At 38.9% G+C, this 25,050-nt stretch overlaps 1 protein-coding gene across 1 annotated transcript in view; it reads left to right on the top strand.

Moving 5' to 3' along the window:
• The first annotated feature begins 2,332 nt into the window (after positions 1 to 2,332).
• Positions 2,333 to 25,050, top strand: part of Morc1 (MORC family CW-type zinc finger 1) — a 209,433-nt gene continuing 186,715 nt past the window's right edge. Inside the window, 2 exon segments of the mRNA XM_087215093.1 lie at positions 2,333 to 2,453; positions 6,452 to 6,505. Coding sequence (XP_087071219.1) covers positions 2,389 to 2,453; positions 6,452 to 6,505 — 119 coding nt within the window. The 5' untranslated portion in view covers positions 2,333 to 2,388.

The following is a 25,050-nucleotide window of genomic DNA, read 5'->3' as shown; positions in this document are numbered from 1 at the left end:
TTATTTCTGTGAAGAGATTTTTTATGTCATCTCCACTCTCTCCTGTTCCTTCATTGAGCCCAATCAATCTTATGTTACTCTTCTTTGCATCACCTAGTAGCTGCTGGGTTGATTTCTCATGTTCCCTTATAATTTTGAAGCAATTTTTCTTTTCCTGGTCACTAATTGCAATCTTATTTTCTATATCTGAAATTCTGTCCTCACATTGGCTCATTCTGCTGTGTAGACTTTCACTGGAGTTTTTCATGCCCTGGAAATCTATTTGCACCTCTTTTATGGATTCCATTTGTTTCTTATGTTGGGATTCCATCATGTTCCTCAGCTCCTCTCTAGATTTATTAATCATGTCTTGCACTAAGGGCACACTTTCCCCTGTTATCTGAGAAATTATTTCTGATTTCATTTTTTCCAGTTCCCCTTTTGTTGCCAGTTCAGTGGGTCCAGGTGGTTGAGTATCAGAGGGTTCCATCTCATTTCTCTTTGGGGTTGCTGTAGGTGATATGGAGGTCTGGTTTTGAGACTTATTTACCTGTTTTCTCATTTCGACTGGGGCGGGGGGCTGTTAGTGCCTGCAAGGATTACCTCCTCTGAGCTGGGAGAGGTGGGACAGGGGCCGGGAGCAGTGGTAGGGATGGTGACCCAAAAGCCCTTTCCTGTGGTCTGGGAGCAGCCAGAGGGATGGTGGCTGGGAAACCCCTTCATTTGGACCAGGAGCAGTGGGATGGAGGCTGAGAATCCCCTCCCTCTGGGCCGGGAGTGGTGTGAGGGATGGTGCCCCGGAAGCCCCTTCTTCTGGGCCAGGAGCAGTGGGACAGAAGGTGGTCCAGAAACCCTTTCCTCTGGGCTGGGAGCAGTGGGAGAGATGCTGATCAGGAAGCCCCTTCCACTGGACCAGGAGCAGTGGGACAACGGCTCAGAAGCCCCTACCTCTGGGCCGGGAACAGTGGGACTCAATACCTTGGTCTGGTGGTCTGGTGTCCTCTGCATCTTTGTCGTATGGAATCAGGTGGCTGCCTGTCTGCAGCGGGGTGATTCGGTGTCTTTGGCGGGACTCAGGACCTCGGTAAGGCGTGCACAGACCTGCCTGCCTGCAGCGTGCTGTTTTGGGCCTGTGCTCCTCTTGACTGGGCACCTTGGTAGGGTGTGGGCAGACCCGCTTGTCTGCAGAGGGGTGATTAGGCGTCTTCCCCGGGACTCAGGACCTTGGTAGGGCGTGCACAGACCTGTCTGTCTGCAGGGGGCTGATTCAGTGTGTTCTGTGTGACTCAGGACCTAGATAGCGCATGGGCAGACCTGCCTGTCTGCAGCGGGCTGAATCAGCGTGTGTTCCAAGCAAATGGGGACCTCGGTAGGGTCAATAAATGTTTCTTTTCAAGAATACATGCAAAATTCTTCCTGAATATTTTCATACTGTCTTAGTTACCAGGTGAGATATCCGTAGCCACTGGTGGCAAACCTATGGCATGTGTGCCACAGCTGGCTGATTGCATCACTGAAAGTTCTAAAAGGTTCACCATTCCTGTTGAACTATGAACCCGAGTTGGAAAACTTGGAAGTTAACTTAGTTCTCATCCCAATCAGTATTTTTGCATATAACATTGTTGACAAATCCTGTTTGAGCTTGGGTTTTGGATCATCAGAATTCGGTACTTTTTGAGTAGAGTAGCAGAAGTTGGACAGCTGATCTTCAGAGCCTTTCCTCACATCCAATCCAACCTCCCCCTCTTCCAATTGCCCTCTTTTATCTTTTGGACCATTACGGAATTTCTAGTTTTTGAGCCAGGACAGTGCATCAAATAGCTGAAAGTCAGGTAAAATATGTTAATGATGCATCCAAGCAGGGACCTCTGCTGTGGTGGAGTCACAAGTCCAATTTTGTTCCATTGTCTTTGGTCCTTTTTTTGTTATCTCTCTGGCTCATCTCTTTTCCTTTTATTTCCTTCCAAATGTAGAAATCATGATTAAATCAGAAACACAGGTGGTGAGAGGGTGCATTTACCTCATGGCTCTCCCTGGCCAAGCCATCCAGATTTGCCTCCTTCTTGTGTCTTTAGTAGTGAAATCACTTTTCATGAAATTCAAATCCCACATTTTCCAGCTGAGGAGGGACTGAAGAGGGCAGGAGAGGAGTAACTACCTGGAAAGGTTATAGAACCCTCAGTTTCAGAAAAGGCCACTAGCCCATATGATTTATTCTCCAGGGTTGGAGAACATGGCCAGATACAGTACCTGGGTCCACAGCACAGGGCGAGTTCTGCGCCGCGGCCGCCAGGGGGCGCGCGTGCTGGCTGAGCGCGGGGCTCCGTGAGCTGACGTGGGCGTGGGCGTGGGCGAGCTGCTGTGTGCAGTCCAGAGTCTGCTCGGGTCTCTGGGATCCCACGGGAGAACATGGCCGAAAAGTATTCTGCTCTGCACCGGGCCTGGCTGCATCTGGATTTCCTCCACGCCAACTCGTGAGTGTCCAGGTGGGGTGGAGTGGAGTGGAGCGGGGTCCCCAAGCAATGAGAAAGGCTCCTGAGCATCCAGTAGAAAAGAAAACACATGAACTTGGTATGGTCGATTTATGGATTTATTTATTTATATATTTATGTTATATATGTGTTTTTGAAACAATGAAAAAGTAGTAAGTATGCATTCGGGACCAGACTGAGCCCTTTTGGAGCTCTTCAGTTAATGTCATGTGGTAGGAAGGCTCCGCATTTATCCTTTTGAAAAATTTTAATTTTAAAATTAGATGTTCGCAGTGCAGAATGATTACATTCATCATGGGGAGTAGGTACATGTACGTAACACATCAGTCTTTCCCCACATTTATCAGTTAACACAACGATTTGTTGATTGGGCGCTTGCTTCTATCACGCCTTCTTACCCTGTCTGACCCGCGGGTTGACATTATAGAGATTCAAGTTGCTTCTCCGAAGCAGTCACTCACAGCCCTTGATTTCAGCCTCACTCGTCTCCTGAGGCTTTCCAGAAATGTAACCTGTGTGACCTGGAACCTCATGTTTCCGTTGTTATTCAGGCACTTTCTGTCCTCTGCCAGGCCTGCATTCTTTCTGGGCTTGTCACCGGGTGTCCTTTCAAGTACAGCAGTCCTCCATTGTCCATTGGGACTCTGTCCCTGACCCCCAGGGAATGCTGAAGCAGGATACTACGCAATCTGCCTCCACATAGTTCTTCCTATATGTTCATGAGACATATGTACCTATGATAAAGATTAATTATAAATTAGGCACGGTAAGAAGTGAACAATAACTAGTAAAATAGAACCATTGTAACACCATACTATAAAAGGGGTGTTGAAACAGTTCATCGTAGCAACTTAACTCATGAACTGTTTATTTTGGAACTTTCCATTTAATAATTTTGGACCAGGTTGATGAAGGGTAACTCAGGTTGAAGAAAATGAAATGGGGATGGGGAGGGGGGACTACTGTGCTACTATGGCACAGGCAGATGACAGAGCTTTCTGTATCGTTTGTCACGTCTGGTGCAGCACATATAGCAGCAAATGCTATGGATTCACTGTGGCATGTCAGTACTTTGGAATCTTTCAGTAATTTGTATTTTCTGGAAGTACCAACTGATACAATGAAAGTGCAGTATTTGAAGCCATGGAAATGGAGGGAAAGCCAGCCTTGCTATATGGGACATAGGGTGCAACTTTAAGAGAGTAAAAACAGCCACTATTCTGCAGATATTTAGTTTATATGTCTCAGTGGAGACTGATTTCAAGATGGAAAGGGTGGAACAAATAGTCAAAAGGTGACCAAGATGGAAAACAAAAGAAGTAGCAGTTCTATGTAAGCTTAGGAAAAATTTAGAAGTCCAATGTTGGAAGAAGTGTGAATTTTACCTTGGAAAAGTTCCTCAGCTCACCTCTGTATACTTTCTTCTGCTATTACATCCCAGCCTCCCCCTCCCCAAAGCCACCATGTGGTGTCTGCTTCTCTGGCTTATGAAGCAACACAAAATCAGAAAGAAATTGATGTCTCATCAACTCCCCAGGTAGAGGCTGGTTAGAGATTCCAGTGCCTTGGAAGAGGATTGATTTTTAAAAATGCTCCCTTTACTTCAGTCTGTATTCAACCCATTGAGTGCATGCTTTCTCTAAATGTCTTATGTGCAGTCTTTTCTCACCATCTCCATTGCCAGCCACCTATGCCACAGCCTCGTGTCTTCTGGAGGACCATCCTCCACACAGACTGAGCTGGGCTCCAGGCTTCCCATTCTGACTCCTGATTGCTCCATGTTCTTGAAAGACGCCAGGGTGAGGTTTTAAAAATCAAACGAGACACGTTCCTCCTCTTAAGACAGGATAGCTGTTTCCAGTTTCGTGGAGGCCACATAGAAAGGGCCACATGGAGTCCCTCTCCATGGGGTGGGAAGCTCTTCATGACCAGCCCTGCCTTTATCTCAGGCTGCTCTCCCCATTAGCTGAGCACAGTAGTTTCCTTAGCTCTTTTCTGATTTGGGATCTTTGCATGTCTTGATCTTGCTGGCAGGTTTCTACCTGGGCCCTGCAAGAGACTGAGTTCGCATCCTTCGGGGGTCAATTTAAATGTCTTATATCAAGAGATGCTTTCCCTGACGACCTTGCCAGTTAGTCTTTCCCAGCACCACTATGTAGACAGCACTTAAACACAATCTGTAAGGTTATCTTTATGTGTTTACTTGAATGTTGTCATGTATCCCACCATCTGGGGCTCCAAGATGGCGGAGACCCTGTCCATGCACACAGGTACATTATGGGCAGTTATGAAAATCTCTTGAATGAATTAGTACAGAAACTCATGGAATTTTTGGTCATGATTATTGCACTTTCTCCAAGCATTATGGATATGTTTAATTTTTGTATACTGTATCATTCAAGATACAAATTTAAAATTTACTCTAGTAAATCCTTCTAAAGGCTTGTGGTTTAAAGTGCTGATTTTGTAAAGCATGTCTTCTTCACTTTTCTTGACAGCATTTTAGGTTTTCATACCACCTTTCCTTTTAGTGAAGGATATCTTTTTTTAAAATAGAATTTTAGAAGATTTGATTCTTTAAATTACAAACTTAGAAGCAGACTTGACTCAAGAGACCTTTCATTGGCATCTGTGTTCAAAGTTTAACATCTCAAAAATGGGAATCTATCTATCTATTTAAATAAATTTTAAGCTAAAGTGTTGTCCTGTGGTCTGAGGTGTTTGGAGACCATGAGATACTGCAGTTGATGCATTTTTTTTGGTACAAATGAGCAGATGTTTTTTGGTAAATGAGTCTCTCTTATTTCTGCTACCTATTTACTAAACATAAAAAGAAATCTGCACACTGAGTTTTCCCTTAATGCCGTGGTAAGGTTGCTGATAGAAGTATTTACATCATGAAATGAAAAGCAGAGCATGTGACTCGGCAGCCAGCCTGATTTCACCCACAGAAACCCTTCAGCTTCCAGGGTATTATAAGTAGTGAAGGCTGTCCACAGGGTGGTGTCACCAAGAACCTGTTGTGGGGTACAGGAGAGAGTGATCACAGCTAATCTGCAAGTTATTAAAGAAGCAGGGTTTGCAGAAGTGGAAAATTCCACAGAAAAATACAGATTGATGGGGCAAACAGGGGCTCCCTAACAATTCCTGAGCCTACTGATGAAGCCCCATGAACTTCTAGTAGACTACGGTTTTAATCAACATTCTTCAGAAATAATCTGGTGTTAAATAATAATTGAATGAGAAATTCTTTGGGAAAAAGTTATTTTTTTGAGTCAGGATCTCACTATGTGAGTTCAAGCTAGCCTTGAACTCATGGCTATCCTCCTGCCTCAGCCTCCTGAGTGTTGGGATTACGAGAGTGTGCCACCATACCTGGCTTGGGAAGAAGTTCTTGAATACATCTTTATAAAGCAATTTATAAATATTTCATACATAAAATTTATGAAGTGAGCTGTTTAGTTAAGAGTTATCTAGAGAGAGAACAGACAGGATAGTAGAGAGGTATGAGAAGGAATTTATTGGAGTGATTGGCTCACTTGACTATAAAGGCTGAAATGTCCCATGTCGGGCTGTCTGCAAACTTCACAACCAGGGAACCATGGAAGTGTAGCTCAGTTAAAATATGAAGCCCTGGGATTCCACCTAGAGGCATATAGAAACCTTGAACTGCAACTATGGATGTACCTATTTCTCCTGCTCATTTTATCAGTCTCACAAAGCAATCTTTAAAGGCACATCTTGTTTTGAACTGTATTTCATGAGGAGTGGACAGGATATCTGGGCCAACTTCTTACCTTGGCTTTGTAATGCAGTGTCTACTTCAGAATCTTGGCTGTGTTGAACAAACTGTTTCCACAATAACTTTTGAATTGATTATCTGTCCAGAATTGCAGAACATTTGTTTGCAGGTATCTTCAGCCTTTTACCCTATTACATACCTGGTTTAACCTTGTGTTTCCCTTTTATTTCCTTGTCAGCACAACTCATAGTTTCCTTTTTGGAGCCCTTGCTGAATTGCTGGACAATGCAAGGTAAGATTTACCTGTAAACAAAAGTTATTGGGGGAATTTCATGGCATAAATTGAGTCTAGTTGTATTTAAAGGCAAAAATATATTGTTGTTTTCCCTCACTTGGAATGTTTTGTGACTTCATTTCCTATAAAAATCAAAATTCTATGTGAAGAAATAGATGAGATGAGTTACTTTTATTTAAATTGTATTTATGATTAGACTTGAAGTGCAGGTAAATCTCTGTGTTTGTGTAGATAGCTATGTAATAGCAAATATTTGGATGTATTTTTGAGTTATAGATTGGCATACAGTTTGTCTTGAGGATTTGCATTTGGGTTTGGGCACTTACTGAAGTCTACATTGAAGTGAATTGCAGTTTAGAAGGAAATAGTGAACTCTTATTCCTCTCTTAATGTGTATCAGATACACATAAACACTTTATGTCTGGGTATTTATTCATTCATTCTTACTGCATAATCTGAGGTGGGAATCATCATCCCAGTTCTATACTGGTTGGAAATCAGTGCATACAGAAGTTAGATGATTTATTCAAAGTTATACAATTATTATTTGGCAAAGCTAGAATTTCAATTTGTACCTTTGATTATAGAACCTCTGCTTCCCATTTTACTGTCTCTGATAAAGGTACTGAGGTTTAAAGAACCTTCCTAACAATTTAAACTCTATTCAAATGTGTATTTGTGGGGACTTGGGAGACAATCTCTTTTCTTTTTTTAGCTAAATTGAATATGACATTTGACTTGTTTTATATTATTTCCATTGTACAGAGATGTTTTCCTACTTTCTCTACAGAAAGCAAAGTACACTCAGGATATAATATGCAGGGGGGTTTTTTCCATTAAGTTTATTGGTACATTTTCGGTATAAAATACAGTTACATTCATCATTGGGATCTTGTACCTTTACATGAGTATCTTGGTTCTTATTTTTTTCCCCTTCCCTTGCCCTCCCTTCACCCCCTCCACCCTTCCCTATTTGCAAAGACTTTGTTTCCATTTTTTTTCCTCTTCTCATATTTTTTCCTTTCCCTTTTTTCCCTTCCCCTACCCCTCCCAATTCCCCTGCTCTTTTAGACCTTTACTTCCTGTTACACAATATCAGTTATACATTTTTTTAAATTACAATATTAAGATCTAGGAGACACTGCCACAGATTTTTCAGAATTTAAAAGGATACAGAAAGCATATTACAAAAATCTTTTTTGAAATAAATTTGACAACTTCTAAGAAGTACCTTGGAAGACAAATTAATGAAACTAACTCTGGAGGAAATATAAAATTTGAATAGCACCTATTAAAGAAATAATATTCCTAGCTTGAAAACCTACCTATATGACAACAGCAGGCTCATAAACATTTTACCTGATAAATTATATCAAACAATTAAAGCAGAAAAAAGAAGGAACACTTCTCCCCTCATTTTAGGAACTCAACATTGTGCTAATCCTAAAACTGGATAAAGATAATAGAAGAAAGAAGTATGAACATAGATAGAAATTTGTTTAACAAAACAAACTATTAGAAGTCATATCTGGAAGTATGTAGAAAGTGGTTTTGTTATAGGGATGGCAGTGTTGGTTCAGCATTGGAAGATCCACCCTCAAAAGTCATCATTTGAACAGGGGAAAGGAAAAAGTCATATGATCCTGTCAGTAGTTGGAGAAAAAGTATTGGACTAAATTCCACAGCTGTTCATGGTAAAAGCTATCAGGAGACTAGCAGTAGAACAGAAACTTCTCAACAGATTAAAGACATGTACTCCATATTTCCTGCGAGAGCACCTTATATAAATGGAGAAGATACAATGCTTTCTCCTTAAGGTGGGGAATAAGGGCAGATATGCTTACTCTTTATCTGTCCATTAAACTTTGAAAGCTAATCCCAACCAAAATAGTCTGGCAATAAAATGACACAACTAGGATAGGATTGGCATGGCAGAAGCAAAATCTTTATATGTAGATGAAATGATCATCTACAGAGAAAATACTAAGAAATCTCTAGGAGCCTCTAGAACTTGTATTTGAATTTAGCAGGATTAGAAAACACAAGGTATATATAAAAATTCAGGTCTGTGTATACTTGCTATAAATGAAGAATTGGATATTGAAATTTAAAAGTTATGTGGGAGTACAAAGGACCTAGAAAAGTTAAAAACAAAAACAGTGTTGGAAGACGTTTAGTACCTAATTTTGACTTCTTCTAAAGCTACAGTAATCAAGGGAGTGTTGGTGTATGGAAAGACATATAGATCATTGGAATAAAACATCGAATCTAGAAATAGAACCACACATATATGGTCCACTGAGTTTTGAAAGATTATTTAACATTAGCAATTTATAGAATATAAACTCAATTCAAGAGCCGAGGAAGAGATAGTGTTTTCAGCAAATGGCACTAGAACACCTGGTATCTGTATATAAAAAATTAACCTCAACCCTTTCTTCCATACATGAGAGTAACTTGAAGGGATCTATGAACCTAGATAAGAAAGCCTAAAAGTATAAAACTTTAAGAAGAAATTATAAGGGAAAATATTTATGAATTCAGGGTAGGCAAGAACTACCTAGGATACAAAAAACATGATCTATAAAAGAAAAAAATTGGTAAATGAGATTCCATCAAAATTTAGAACTTTAAATGACATCATTAAAATGAAAAGTAGTCCTTAAACAGACCATATTTACACTGCATATAACCTATGAGCAGAATATATAAAGAATTCTTAGAGCTCATTAATAGACAACCCAATTAAAATGTAGACATAAGAAGATGGTAAGTAGCCAGTATAGCACAAGGAATGGTGTGCAACTCTAGAATCAGAAAAATACAAATCAGTACAATAATAAGATAGAATTATACACTCATTAGGGAGATGAAGTTAAAACTTTTAAAAGCCTTGTCATGACTTTTCTTTTTGTTGGATTCTCCCCCTTTGCGTTTAATTTGTCACACCCAATGGATTCATTCTGCTGGGTTTCCTGGGGTTGTGATCCTCATTGTCTTTTCCTAGGGTATTGTCTAAAATTTTTGGAGTGCCAGTTTGGTATTCATGAAGTTGCTAAGGTGCTCTTTGTCATGAAAGTATCTTATTTCTCCATCCATTTTGAAAGAGAGTTTTGCAGGGTCCATCAATCTGGGTTGGAGGCTGTTTTCCTTTAGGGCTTGAAATACATCACTCCAAGCTCTTCTTGCCTTGAGGGTTTGCATTGAGAAGTCTGCTGTGATTCTGATGAGCTTTCCTTTGTATGTGATTTGTTTCTTTTCTCTCACTGCTTGTAGAATTTTGTTCTTCTGTTGGATTTCTGGAATCCTAACTATTATATGCCTATGTGTAGATTTATTTTTATTAATGCTAGCTGGAGTCCTATATGCCTCACTTATCTGTATGTCAAGTTCTTTTCCCCTCCTTGGGAAGTTTTCTGCCATCACTTCTGTGAAGAGTTTTTTTATGTCATCTGCACTCTCTCCTGTTTCTTCATTGACTCCAATCAGTCCTATGTTATTCTTCTTTGCATCATCTAGCAGCTGCTGGATTGATTTCTCATGTTACCTTACAATTTTAAAGCAATTTTTCTTTTCCTCCTCACTAATTGCAATCTTATCTTCTATATCTGAAATTCTATCCTCACATTGGTTCATTCTGCTGTGCAGACTTTCGATGGAGTTTTTAATCTCTTGGAAATCTGTTTGTATCTGTTTTATGGATTCCATTTGTTTCCTATGTTGGGATTCCATCATGTTCCTCAGATCCTCTATTTTTTTTATCTGTGTCCTCTCTAGATTTATTAATCATGTCTTGCACCATGAGCAAAATCTTTGCTGTTATCTGAGTAATTATTTCTGATTTCATTTTTTCCCAGATCCTCTTTTGTTGCCAGTTCAGAGAGTCCAGGTGGTTGAGTATCAGATTGTTTCATCTCGTTTCCCTTTGGGGTTTCTGTAGGTGATCCAGAAGTCTGTTTTTGAGACTTGTTTACGTGTCTTCTCATTTCCATGGGAGGGGATGCTTCTGGCACCTGCACAGCTCACCTTCTCTGTCCTAGGAGCTTGGTATGGCAGCAGGGGAGCTTCCTTCCGGGTGCTGGGACTGGCTGAGCTTCTCTGCCATAGGAGCAGTTTGTAGAAGTTTCAGTCCATAATCAGCCAACCCCAAGCCAGGGATGACAAACCGGCATCACAGAGAAGAAACAACATGGAGCCCTCATAGTAGCAAAGGTAATACTAGAGCAATATGCAGTTTTTAGATAAGGGATTCCAATAAGGGAACCTAAATGCTGTGCCACTGGTTGATAACAGTATTTTAGCTTTTTGTACTTGTTCCCCATTTTTAGCCATAGAAAGGGGATGACCCTTCTGATGATGTGTCCATATAGAACAGACCACTTTTCAGCTATACAAGAATTTGTGCTCAGCACTGAGTAAACTGCTGGCTCCTCCTTTAATGAAACCTTGTCTTTGTAGAACTAAGGGAATCATAGAAAAGGGGAGAAGAGGAGAAAAGGGAGTGAAATTGGTTGATGGGAAGCAGTGAACTCATGTTAGAAGGAGCTAAAGGGATGGAACCCATACAGATGAAACACAGCTCTACCTGTGCAGAGGTTCATTGTTATTGGGGACCCCTGAAACATTACTCGAAACCTCTGCAGTAGGCTGCAGTCTCCTGCCCAGTGTATGATGCAGGCTTGAAAAAAACACTAAAAGACAGAATTAAGAGAAACCGAAGCAGGGTGCCAAAATGACCAGTGCCTGTGCAATTGAGAAAGGGCAACCCAAGCCACTGATATTTTAAAAATTAATTTTATTTAAAATTAATTTTATTTAATATTTTAGGTATACAATGATATTCATCATTGAGGGAATTTGTACCTTTCTGTAATCTATCTTGGTTCTTATTATTTTCCCCATTCCCCTGCCCTCCCTTCAACCTCTCTTCCCCTCCCTATTTACAAAGACTTTGTTTTCATTTTTTCATTTTCTCATATTAATTCCGTTCCCTTCTTTCCTTTCCCCTCCCCCTTCCCCTTCTCCTTTGCCCCTTTTCTTTCTACTTCACATTATCTATTGTAACCACTGATTTTTTATTAGTAATCAATTGAGGTAAAGGTGACCTATGTGCATGAGCAGTACTATGTGTGAGGATGTACAATTGTGTGGTTTCTATGGAAAATAATGTGAGCAAGGTTTGTAAAAGATAAAACAAAGCATTCTCAAATTAGGAACAGGATAGAAAAAATATATGGCTGTAATTAGAACACTGTCTTTCTAGTAAGAAGATTTAGTTGTGGGAACAAAATTTGGGTGCAAGTTACTCTGACCTTGGCATGTAGGCTTCAGCCAGACTCACTTCTATAAACAAGCCAAATGTGGAGTTAATTCTTTACAGCCTGCACTGCTTGCAGCCTGCTGTGGGCATAATCACTATTGCGGTCTTCTGCACAGGGTGGTGATTGTTGTTTCTATCCAAAGCCTATAAGAGAGGCTTCTTCTGTATCCATGGGTCCTGCTACTGAATGGTCCATTTTCAGCAACTTGATAACTCTGATTGTGAAAGTATTGTTATTCATTTGACAGAGGGCAAGTAACATTGGAATGTAGCAGAAATAGGACTGGGGCGGGGGTAGTTTACATACCAGAGGGTGACTGGGGCCTGGGGAAGAAAGCTTGACCTCCAACTCAGGAGAGTGAGAGAAGTGTGATCAACGAAACAATTCTTAATGCAGCATCTTTGAACAGGCAGCCTTTGACAAAGTCTAGCCCATCTCAGATTTGGTTCAGGGTGAAATCTTGCACAATGTTCAAAAAGAAAATGAAAAAGAAGGGGAAGGAAGAAGAAATTGCTTGAAAGGTTTAAGAAGTAAGAGGCATCACATAAAAAATCTGGGTTTTCTGCTTTCCTTGGAAGATTAAAAATAGCATTTTTGAGAAAAAAAATCCTGCCATTTCAGTATAGTGATACTTTGTATAATGCATAATTGCATAATAGAGATATTGATATCTACATGTCATGGAAGTATGTTAAGAATTACAAGAGCATTAAAAAATACTTCATTCAGTGTTTGTGTGGTACATTGGAATTGCTCAAGAAATGTCAGTAATAATTGCAGATTTTTTTTCTTAAATTCTTTTATTGGTACATTTTAGGCATAGAATACATTTACATTTAACATTGGGTGCTTGTACCTGTACATGATTCATCTTGGTTCTTATTTTTTTCCCATTACCTGTGTGCCCTTCACCCCCTCCACCCTTCCCATTTACATAGACTTTGTTTCCATTTTTTTCTTTTCTCTTAATTTTTCCTTTTCCTCCTTTCCTTTCCCCTTCTCCCACTTCCCCTACCCCTTTGGACCTTTTTGTCCTATTTCAAATTATCAATTATTCATTTCAGTCATTTTAAACCTTATTTACAGTTTCAGTTTCTCACACCAGAGAAACTATTCAGTATTTACCTATGTGTGTCCTATTTATTTCACTCAAGAGTATGGCCTCAATATCCATCCATTTAGCTATAAATGTCTCCAGTTTCTCATTCTTTATGGCTGGGTAGTACTCTATTTTATAAAAAAAAACACATTTTCTTTCTCCAGTCTCCAGTTGATGGGCACTTGGGCTGTTTCCAAGCTTTAGCTATTACAAACTGTGCTGCTATAAACATAGGTGCACGTATATAGCTGTGGTATGATTCTTTTAATTCTTTTGGGAAGATACCCAGCAGGGGAATAGCTGGGTCAAATGGGACCTCTAGTCAGAGTTTTTGAGGTATCTCCATGCTAATTTCCACAGTGGTTGCACCAGTCTGCACTCCCACCGACAATGGAGAAGGGTTCCTTTCTCCACACACCCCTGCCAGCATTTGTTATTGGTCGATTTCTTGACAGCAGCCGTTCTTTCTGGGGTGAGGTGGAATCTCAGTGTTGTTTTCTTCTGCATCTCTCGAATGACCAGTGATGTTGAACATTTTTTCATATGTTTATTTGCTGCTTTTACTTCTTTGTCTGAGAAATGTCTGTTCATTTCAGATGCCCATTTTTGAATTGGGTCTTTAAATTGGGGGGTCTAATTTTTTTCATTTCTTTATATACTCTAGATAGTAGTCCTTTGTCTGAGGTACAGCTACTAAAATTTCTTTCCCACATTGTAGGTTGTCTGTTAGCTCTGTTGGTGGTTTCTCTTCCAGTGAAGAAGCTTTTTAATAAGATGAGATCCCAGTTGTTGATGCTTTGTGCTAGTTCCCATGCTACTGAGGTTTTGTTCATAAAGTCTTTTCCTATGCCAATGTCTTCCAGAGTTCTACCTAACTTATCTTCCAGCAAGTTTAGTGTTTCTGTTTTAATATTTAGATCTTTGGCCAGGGATTTAGCTCAGTGGTTCTGCCGCCTGCTTTGCAACCACAAGGACCTGAGTTTGATCCCTGGTACCAAAAAAAAAAAAAAGTTTAATATTTAGATATTTAATCCACTTCAATCTTAGTTTAGTGCATGGTGATAGATATGGGTCTAGTTTTAATCTTTGGCAGGTTGAAATCCAGTTTTTCCAACACCATTTATTGAGTAGGCTATCTTTCCTCCAATGAGGGTGGTTGCCTTCTTTGTCAAAGATGAGGTAGTTGAGTATGTCTGGAGTTGTTTTTGCATCTTCTAATCTATTCCACTGATCCTTGGGTCTGTTTTTTTGCCGGTACAATGTGGTTTTTATCACAGTAGCTTTGTAGTATAGTTTCAAGTTGGCGATTGTGATACTGCCTGCCATGTCTCTGTTGCTTAGAATTGTTTTTGCTATTCTAGGTCTCTTATGGTTCCAAAGGAATTTTTGGATTGTTTTCTCTAGTTCTATAAACTATATTGTTGGAAATTCAATCAGCATTGCATTAAATCTATATAGTGGTTTTGGAAGTATGGCCATTTTTACTATATTTGTTCTTCCTGCTCAGGAGCAAAGGATATCTTTCCATTTTCTTACATCCTCTTCAATCTCTTTATTGAGAGTGCTGTAGTTTTCAGTGTAGAGGTCTTTTGCTTCCTTTGTTAGACTGATTCCTAGATATTTCATTTTTTTGGATGCTATTGTAAAAGGAACTCTTTTCCTAATTTCTCTCTCAGTGAGTCTGTTATTTGTGTATAAGAAGGCTATTGTTTTTTGAGTGTTGACCTTGTATCCAGCTACTCTACTGAATCTGTTAATTAAGTCTAGAAGTTTTTCGGTGGAGTTTTTTGGGTCTTCTATGTAAAGTATATTGTCAGCAAATAATGAGAGTTTGACTTCTTCCTTTCCTATCTTTATTCCTTTTATTTCTTTCTCTTTTCTTTTTTTAAATTTTTTTGCTTAAATTCTTTTATTGGTACATTTTAGGTATACAATACGTTTACATTTATCATTGAGTGTTTGTACCTATACATGATGTATCTTGGTTCTTATTTTTTCCCCATTCCCTGTCTTCCCTTCACCCCCTCCACCCTTTGCTATTTACAAAGACTTTGTTTCCATTTTTTCCTTTTCTCATAATTTTTCCTTTCCCTCCTTTCCTTTCCCCTTCCCCTCCCACTTGCCCTACCCCTTTGGACCTTTTCTTCCTATTTCAAATTATCAATTATTCTTTTGAATCATTTTAATCCTTATTTACACTTTCAGTTTCTCACACCAGATAAAGTATTTGGTATTTACACATGTGTGTCCTATTTATTTCACTTAAGAGTATGGCCTCAATATCCATCCATTTAGCTATAAATGTCTCTAGTTTATCATTCTTCATGGCTGAGTAGTACTCCATTTTATAAAAAAAACACATCTTATTTATCCAGTTTCCAGTTGATGGGCACTTGGGCTGTTTCCAAGCTTCAGCTATTAGAAACTGTGTCACTATAAACACAGGTGGCACTTACATGGCTGTGATATAATTCTTTTAATTCTTTTGGGAAGATACCCAGCAGGGAATAGCTGTGTCAAATGGGACCTCTAGTCAGAGTTCTTTGAGGTATCTCCATACTGATTTCCACAGTGGTTGCACCAGTCTGCACATCCACCAACAATGGAGAAGGGTTGCTTTCTCCCCACACCCCCACCAGCATTTGTTATTGGTTGATTTCTTGACGCAGCCTTTCTTTCTGGGGTGAGGTGGAATCTCAGTGTTGTTTTCTTCTGCATCTCTCGAATGACCAGTGATGTTGAACATTTTTTCATATGCTTATTTGCTGCTTTTACTTGTCTGAGAAATGTCTGTTCATTTCAGATGCCCATTTTTGAATTGGGTCTTTAAATTTGAGGGGTCTGATTTTTTTCAGTTCTTTATATATTCCAGATAGTAGTCCTTTGTCTGTGGTACAGCTGCTAAAAATTTTTTCCCACATTGTAGGTTGTCTGTTAGCTCTGTTGGTGGTTTCTCTTCCAGTGAAGAAGCTTTTTAATAAGATGAGATCCCAGTTGTTGATGCTTTGTGCTAGTTCCCATGCTACTGAGGTTTTTTTCATAAAGTCTTTTCCTATCCCAATGTCTTCAAGAGTTCTACCTTACTTCCAGCAAGTTTATTGTTTCTGTTTTAATATTTAGATCTTTAATCCACTTCGGTCTTAGTTTATGCACTACTCTGACTTAAGCAAATTAAACCCACTGATAGTATTTTATTTCCATAACTCCAAAAATGAAAACTCAGGGCTAACACTATATGTTCTTGCCAACCAACAAGCTCAATGATGATATTATTCTAAATATTCACCACTTTGACTCCCTCATCCTTGTCCAAGAAAATTACCATTACAACACTGTCATTGGGATAACTGCTTTTTCTAAGGAAGTTGAAATTTCCAGAGATTCAGAATCACAGAAATTAATTCCACATAACTGTAAAACTTAGTCCTTTATATGCTTTTAACAAGCATAGATTGTTATATTTTTCTGCAACTTAAGATTTCTATAGTAAACTGGCTAAATATCCAAGTTCCTAAACACCAAAGCTTGCTTTGAGGCAATTTCTCCTTCCGTGATAAAACATAAACACTCAGAGTGCAAGTTAATGTAAACTTTGTCTTACTTTGTATTCTGGAATTGACGAAAGGTGGAGAGAGACTGTCATGTGACCCAAGGTCCCTGCTGGTCATGTGGTCATAGGGAGTCTCATCTCCATAGTTAGTAAAATATTATCCTCTTAGCAGAGTGCTTACTTCATTTAGAGTCAGTAGAGGAAAAGAGATAAGTCTGTTTTGCCAGGTGCACTAGCTCAGCTTTTAATTTGGAGCATTATATGAAGTTTGAAACTTGCATGAGTTTAAGAGAACCCTAGATGAGCTTGGGTGTCCTCTATTCCTCCAGGGCACTGAGCTACTTCTGTCTTCTACATCACGCTTGGGCTTGGAGAAGATGTTGTGCAGCTGGAAGGTCACCTTCTCCATGAAGTGCTAGATCTCACACTGCTCAGGGCTTCAGACAAACACCATCCAGTCATGGGTGAAGCCCTCTGTGGTGGGCTTCTTGCGCAGCTTGGTGTGGTATCCCAGCTTTAACTTGACCTGCATGTGCACTGATTGTCCCTGGCTGGCGCCCCAACCAGGCCCAGGGCCCTGCATCTCTCCCTGTCACTGCCTCTGCTGCTCAACACCACCTCCCCACTCTCATTGTCTGTCAGGCACCACCACCCCCGCCATTCCGGGCCTCTAGCCCACCTGCCAGCCCCGTGGAACCTTCTTTCTCTTTTCTAATTGCTGTGGCTTATGTTTCCAGGATTATATTGAACAGGAGTGGTGATAGTGGTCATCCTTGTTTTGTTCTTGGTTTTAGTGTGAAAGTTTTCAGTTTTTGACCATTTAGTATGATGTTGGCTGTTGGTTTTTCATAGATAGCCTTAATCAGGTTGAGATAAGACCTTCTATTCCAATTTTCTGTCAGGCTTTTATCATGAATGGGTGTTAGATTTTGTCGAATGCTTTTTCTGCATCTATTGAGATGATCATATGGTTTTTGTCCTTGGCTCTGTTGATATAATGTATTAAATTTATTGATTTGTGTATGTTGAACCATCCCTGCATCCCTGGAATGAATCCCACTTGGTCAGAGTGTATGATCTTCTTGATGATCTTCTTGCATTCTATTTGCCAGTATCTTATTAAGGATTTTTGCATCTATGTTCATTAGTGAGATTAGCCTATAGTTCTCTTTTCCAGTTGAGTCTTTCTCTGCTTTGGGGATCAAGGTGATGCTTGTTTCCAGGAATAAATTCGGGAGTATTGCTTCCCTTTCAATTTCATTGAAGAGTTTAAACAGTAGTGGCAGTAGTTCGTCTCCAAATGTCTTGTAGAATTCAGCAGTGAAGCCATCAGGACCTGGGCTCTTCTTTGTTGCTAAATTTTTTATTACATTTTCAATTTCACTCAATGTAATTGGGGTGTTTAGAATTTCTGTATCTTCTTCATTTAACTTTGGCTATTCATACATATCTAGGAATCTGTCCATTTCTTCTGTGTTTTCCATTTTATTAGAGTACAGGTTTTCAAAGTTGGTGTTGATGATCCTCTAGATTTCTTCTGGGTCTGTTGTGACTTCACCTTTTTCATTCTTAATCGCATGGATTTGAGCCTTTCTTTCCTTGTTTTTTGATAAGTTTGGCTAAAGGTTTATCGATTTTATTTATTCTTTCAAAAAACCAACTCTTTGATTCGTTGATTTTTTTTTGTATCATTCTCTTAGTCTCCATTGCATTGATTTCTGCTCTGATCTTTATAATTTCCTGTCTTGTTCAAGCTTTGGGTCTGCTATGCTCTTCTTTTTCTAGAAGCTCGAGGTTCTGCATTAGGTTATTTATTTGAGTTCTCTCTGTTTTCCTAATACAGGCATTCAGTGCTATGAATTTCCCGCGTAGAACTACTTTCATTTTGTCCCATAGATTCCTGTGTGTAGAAACTGTCTAATTTCTTCTTTAATTTCCTCTGTTACCCATTGGTTGTTCAGGAGAGTGTTATTCAATTTCCATGTGTTTGTTGGGGTTTTGTGGTTTCTTATGTTATTGATCTCCAATTTTATCTCACTATGGTCTGATAATATACAGAGGGTAACTTCACTTCTTTTACATTTACTTAGACATGTCCTTTGAGCTAGCATGTGGTCTATTTTGGAGAATGACCTGTGTGTAGCCGAAAAGAATGTGTATTCTGATTTTGTGGGGTGGAACACTCTGTAAACATCTATTAAGTCCATTTGGTCAATAGCTTGGTTCAGTTCTAGAATTTCATTGTTAATTTTTTGTCTAGATGATCTGTTTATTTGTGATAGTGGGGTATTGAGGTCTCCCACTACAGTTGTCTTAATGCTTATTTGGTTTTTCATGTCCATTAATATTTGTTTTGTATAGTTGGGGGCATTTGTATTTGGTTCATGTATATTTGTGATTGCCATCTCTTCCTTTTGGATTTTTCCCTTCACAAGGATGTAGTGACCATCTTTGTCTATCTTAATTAGTTTTGGTTTGCAATCTACTTTGTCTGCAAATAAGATTGCTACCCCTGCTTTCTTCTGGGTTCCTGTGGCATGGAGAAATGTTTTCCATTCTTTTTACTTTCAGTCTATGAATTTCTTTTTGAGTTAGGTGTGTTTCTTATATATAGCATATTGTTGGATTTTGCTTCTTAATCCATTCTGCCAGTCTATTTCTTTTGATTGGTGAATTGAGGCCATTAACATTGATGGTCACAATTGTCAGATATTGACTCATCCTTGTCATGATGTTTTACTTTTGTTGGCTCTTTTATTTCTTATTTTTCCCCCTTTCTCTTTAGTTTGTTACCTTGCCTGGTGGCTTCCCTCTGTTGGGCCTCATGGAGTTGGAACCTTCATTGTCTTTTTCTAGGATATTTTTTAGAATTGCTTGGAGTGCTGGTTTGGTGTTCATGAAATTTCTCAGGTGTTCTATGTCATGGAAATATCTAATTTCCCCATCAATTTTGAAAGATAGTTTTGCAGGATACAACAGTCTAAGTTGGAAGTTATTTTCTTTTAGTGCTTAAAATACTTTACTCCAGGCTCTGCTTGACTCGAGGGTTTGTGTTGAGAAGTCTGCTGTGATTCTGATGGGCTTTCCTTTGTAGGTGATTTGTTTCTTTTCTCTCACTGCTTGTAAGATTTTGTTCTTTTGTTGGGTTTCTGGGATCTTGGCTATTATATGTCTAGGTGTAGATTGTTTTTGATCTTGGCTAGTTGCAGTTCTATATGCCTCAATTATTTGTATGTCCAGTTCTCTACCTCTGTCTGGGAAGTTTTCTACTATTACTTCTGTAAATAGTTTTTTTTTATGTAAATTGTACTTTCTCCTGCTTTTTCGTGCACTCCTATCAGTCTTTTTTTTTTTTTTAAAACCACTGGGTTATTTATTTATTTTTAAATATTTTAATTTTTATTAGTACATGTTTGCAGGACATTATGATTACATTCATTGTAGAGAATTGGTGTATGTACATAACACATCTCAATTCTTTCGTTTCCCTTCCTTCCACCCCCTTTTATTTTGCCAGCATCAGATTCATTTACTTATCTTTTAAGACCTTATAAAGTTAATTATCCTATATATGGATTCATAACCAGACTAATAGGCAAAAAACATATAAAACACATGATAATTATAATACATCAAGGGACACTTTTAGATACACTGTTCATACTGAATTACAACAGCTTTCTCTCTTATTATCTGTATTTTATTCTTTATTTATACATTGAGTTTTTCATATAAGAGAAACCATGCAATATTTAAGCTTGTGTGTCTGAATTACCTCACTTACTGTTATAGTCGCAAGGTGCATACATTTTCCTACAAATGATTCAAGTTTGTTCTTCTTTTCTTCTTTTTTGTATTAAATTCTTTTATTGGTACATTGTAGGTATACAACACAATTACGTTTCTCATTGGGAACTGTACCTTTATATAATGCATCTTGGTTCTAATTTTGCCCCATTCCTAGTCCTCCATTCACCCCCTCCACCCTTGCCTATTTACAAAGACTTTATTTCCATTTTTTCCATTTCTCAGCATTTTTTCCTTTCCCTTCTTTCCTTTCCCCTGTGCCTCCCACTACCCCTACCCCTTTGGACCTTTTCTTCCTATTTTACATTATCGATTATTCATTCTAATAATTGGTACATTTTCAGTATACAATGTAATGACATTCATCATTGGAAATTTGCACCTTTACATAGTCTCTCTTGGTTCTTATTTTTCACCCTTGCCCAGCCCTCCCTTCAACCCCTCCAGCCCTCCCTATTTATAAAAATTTTGTGCCTACTTTTCCATTTTCTCATATTAATCCCATTCCCTTCTATCCTTTCCCTTAGCCCTCCCACTTCCTTCCCCTTTGCCCCTTTTCTTCCTATTTCACATGACCTATTATACATTTAGTCCTTATTTACACTTTCAGTTTCTCACACCAGAGAAACTATTTGGTATTTACACATGTGTCCTATTTATTTCACTTAAGAGTATCACCTCAATTTTCCATCCACTTAGCTATAAATGTCTCTAATTTCTCATTTTTTATGGCTGAGTAGTACTCCATTTTATGAAAAAAGCCACATTTTCTTCATCCAGTCTCCAGTTGATGGGCATTTCGGCTGCTTCCAAGTTTTAGCTATTACAAACTGTGCTGCTATGAACATGAGCACACATATATCACAGTGGTATGACTCTTTTAATTCTTTGGGGAAGATCCCCAGCAGTGGAATAGTGGGGTCAAATGGGACTTCCAGTCCTAGTTCTTTGAGGTATCTCCATACTGATTTCCACAGTGGTTGCACCAGTCTACACTCCCACCAGCAGTGGAGCAGGGTTCCTCTATCCCCACAGCCCTGCCAGCATTTGTTATTGGTTGATTTCATGATAGCAGCCACTTTTTCTGGAGTGAACTGGAATCTCACTGTTGTTTTCATTTGCATCTCTCGAATGACCAGTGATGTTGAACATTTTTTCATGTATTTATTTGCTATTTCTACTTCTTTGTCTGAGAAATGTCTGTTCCTTTCAGATGCCCATTTTTGGATTGGGTCTTTAAATTTGGGAGGTCTGATCTTCTTAAGTTCTTTATAGATGCGAGATAGTAGACCTTTGTCTGAGGAAGAGCAGGTGAAGATTTTTTCCGACATTGTGGGTTGTCTCTTCACACGGCTGGTGGTTTCTCTTGTTGTGCAGAAGCCTTTTAATGAGAAGAGATCCCATTTGTTGATTGTTTGTGCTAGTTCACAGGCAACTGAGGTTTTGTTCATAAAATCTTTTCCTACACCGATGTCTTCAAGGGTTCTACCTAACCTCTGTTCCAACTGGTTCAGAGTTTCTATTTTAATATTTAGATCTTTAACCCATTTTGATTTTAGTGTAGTGCATGGTGAGAGATACAGGCCTAGTTTTAATCTTTGGCAAGTTGAAGACCAAGTTTTCCAGCACCATTTATTAAAGAGGCTATCTTTCCTCCAGTGAGGGTGTTTGGCTCCTTTGTGGAAGATGAGATGGCTGAGTGTGTCTGGCATTGTTTCTGCATCTTCTAATCTGTTCCACTGGTCCTCAAGCCTATTTCTTTGCCAGGACCATGCTGTTTTTATCACAGTAGCTTTGTAGTATAGTTGCAGGTTGGGGATTGTGATACCCCCTGCCATGTCTCTGTTACCTAGAATTGCTTTTGCTATTCTGGGTCTCTTCTTGCTCCAAATGAATTTTTGGATTGTTTTCTCTAGGTCTGTGAAGTATGCTGCTGGGATGCCAATTGGAATTGCATTAAATCTATATAGCAGTTTTGGAAGTATGGCCATTTTCACTATATTAATCCTTCCTACCCAGGAGCAGGGGATGTCTGTCTATTTTCTGATATCGTCTTCAGTCTCTCTTTTCAGAGTGCTATAGTTTTAAGAGAAGAGGTCTTTGATTTCTTTCATTAGGATGATTCCTAGGTATTTCAGTTTTTTGGATGCTATTGTGAAAGGAATTATTTGCCCTATTTCTCTCTCAGTGAGTCTGTCATTGGTGTAGAGGAAAGCTATTGATTTTTGTGTGTTGACCTTGTAACCAGCTACTTGACTGAATTTGGTTATTAAGTCTAGAAGACTTTTGGTGGAGTTCTTGGGGTCTTCGATATAGAGTATCATGTCATCTGCAAATAATGACAATTTGACTTCTTCATTTCCTATGTTTATTCCTTTTATTTCTTTCTCTTGTCTAATTGCTGTGGCTAATGTTTCCAGAACTATATTGAACAAGAGTGGTGATCGTGGACATCCTTGTCTTGTTCCTGATTTGAGTGTGAAGGATTTCAGTTTTTGACCATTTAGTATGATATTGGCTGTTGGTTTTTAATAAATGGCTCCTATCAGTTTGAGGTAGAGACCATCTATTCCAATTTTTTGTAGGGTTTTTATTATAAATGCATGTTGGATTTTGTCAAATGCTTTTTCTGCATCTATGGAGATAATCATGTGGTTTTTCTCCTTGGCTCTATTGATATAGTGTATTACATTGACTGATTTTCGTGTATTGAACCATCCCTGCATCCCTGGGATGAATCCCACTTGATCAGGGTGTATGATCTTCTTCATGATCTTCTGCATTCTCTTTGCCAGTATCTTATTAAGGATTTTTGCATCTATGTTCATTAGTGAGATTGGCCTATAGTTCTCTTTTTCAGTTGGGTCTTTCTGTGCTTTGGGGATCAAGGTGATGCTTGCTTCCAGGAATGAATTTGGGAGTATTGCTTCCCTTTCAATTTCATTGAAGAGTTTAAACAGTAGCAGCAGCAGTTCCTCTCTAAATGTCTTGTAGAATTCAGCAGTGAAGCCATCAGGGCCCGGGCTTTTCTTAGATGATAAGTTTTTAATTACATTTTCAGTTTCATTGGTTGATATTGGGTTGTTCAGAATTTTTAGGTCTTTTTCATTCAACTTTGGTAATTCATATGTGTCTAGGAATCTGTCCATTTCTTCTGTGTTGTCCATCTTATTGGCGTATAGGTTCCAGAAGTAGGTATTGATGATCCTTTGGATTTCTGCTGGGTCTGTTGTAGTTTCACCCTTTTCATTCCTACTTGCATGGATTTGGGCCTTTTCTTTCCTTGTTCTGACAAGGTTGACTAAAGTTTTGTCAATTTTGTTGATTCTTTCAAAGAACCAACTCTTGGCTTCATTGATTTTTTTGTATTGTTCTCTTAGTCTCCATTGCATTGATTTCTGCTGTGATCTTTATAATTTCTTTCCTTGTATGAGCTTTGGGGTTGTCCTGCTCTTCTTTTTCTAGAAGCTTGAGGTTCAACATCAGGTTGTTTAATTGGGCTCGTTCTGTTTTCCTAACATGCATATTCACTGCTATGAATTTCCCTCATAAGACTGCTTTCATTGTGTCCCATAGATTCCGATATGTTGTATTGTCATTGTCATTTAATTGAAGGAACTGTCTGATTTCTTCTTTAATTTCCTCTGTGACCCATTGGTTATTCAGAAGTGTGTTGTTCAATTTCCACATGTTTATGAAGTTTTTTGAGCTTCCTTTGCTATGGATCTCCAATGTCATCGCACTATGGTCTGATACTATACAGGGGATAACTTCAATTCCTTTGCACTTACTTAAACATGTTCTGTGTGTGAGTATGTGGTCTATTTTTGAGAATGACCCATGTGCAGCTGAGAAGAATGTGTATTCTGATTTTGTGGGGTGGAAGACTCTGTAAACATCTGTTAAGTTCATTTGTTCAAGAGTTCAATTGAGTTCTAGTATTTCATTAGTTATTTTTAGTCTAGTTGATCTATCTATTTGTGACAGTGGGGTGTTGAGGTCCCCCACTACAATTGTATTAGTGCATATATGGCTTTTCATGTCCGTTAGTATTTGTTTTGTATAGTTGGGTGCACTAGTGTTTGGTGCATAGATATTTATGATTGTCATCTCTTCCTCTTGGATTGTTCCCTTTACAAGGATGTAGTGTCCTTCTTCATCTCTCTTAATTTGTGTTGGTTTGAAATCTACTTGATCTGCCAAGAGGATAGCTACCCCTGCTTTTTTTCAGGTTCCTGTTGCATGCAGTATTGTTTTCCACCCTTTAACTTTCAGTCTATGAGTTTCCTTTTGAATGAAGTGTGTTTCTTGTATGCAGCATATTGTTGGATTTTGCTTCTTGACCCATTCTGCCAGTCTATTTCTTTTGATTGGTGAATGGAGACCATTAACGTTGATAGTTATAACTGAAACATATTGACTTGTCATTGCCATGACTTTTTCTTTTTGTTGGGTTCTCCTCCTTTACATTTAATTTCTTGTCATGCCAGATGGGTTCATTCTGTTTTGCTTCCTGGGGTTGTGATCCTCAATGTCTGTTCCTAGGTTATTGTGCAAAATTCTTTGGAGTGCTGGTTTGGTATTCACAAAGTTCCTAAGGTGCTCTTTGTCATGAAAGTATCTTATTTCTCCATCCATTTTGAAAGATAGTTTTGCAGGGTACATCAATCTGGGTTGGAGGCTGTTTTCTTTTAGGGCTTGGAATATGTCACTCCAAGCTCTTCTTGCCTTGATGGTTTGTGTTGAGAAGTCTGCTGTGATTCTG

This window comes from Heterocephalus glaber, unplaced genomic scaffold, assembly GCF_053883595.1.
Source record: "Heterocephalus glaber isolate CG9 unplaced genomic scaffold, H.glaber_assembly_v1.0 deba00000122, whole genome shotgun sequence".
Classification (NCBI taxonomy): Eukaryota; Metazoa; Chordata; class Mammalia; order Rodentia; family Bathyergidae; genus Heterocephalus; species Heterocephalus glaber.
The sequence above is the reverse complement of the archived record's forward strand: the minus strand, read 5'-3'. Positions and strand labels throughout refer to the sequence as shown.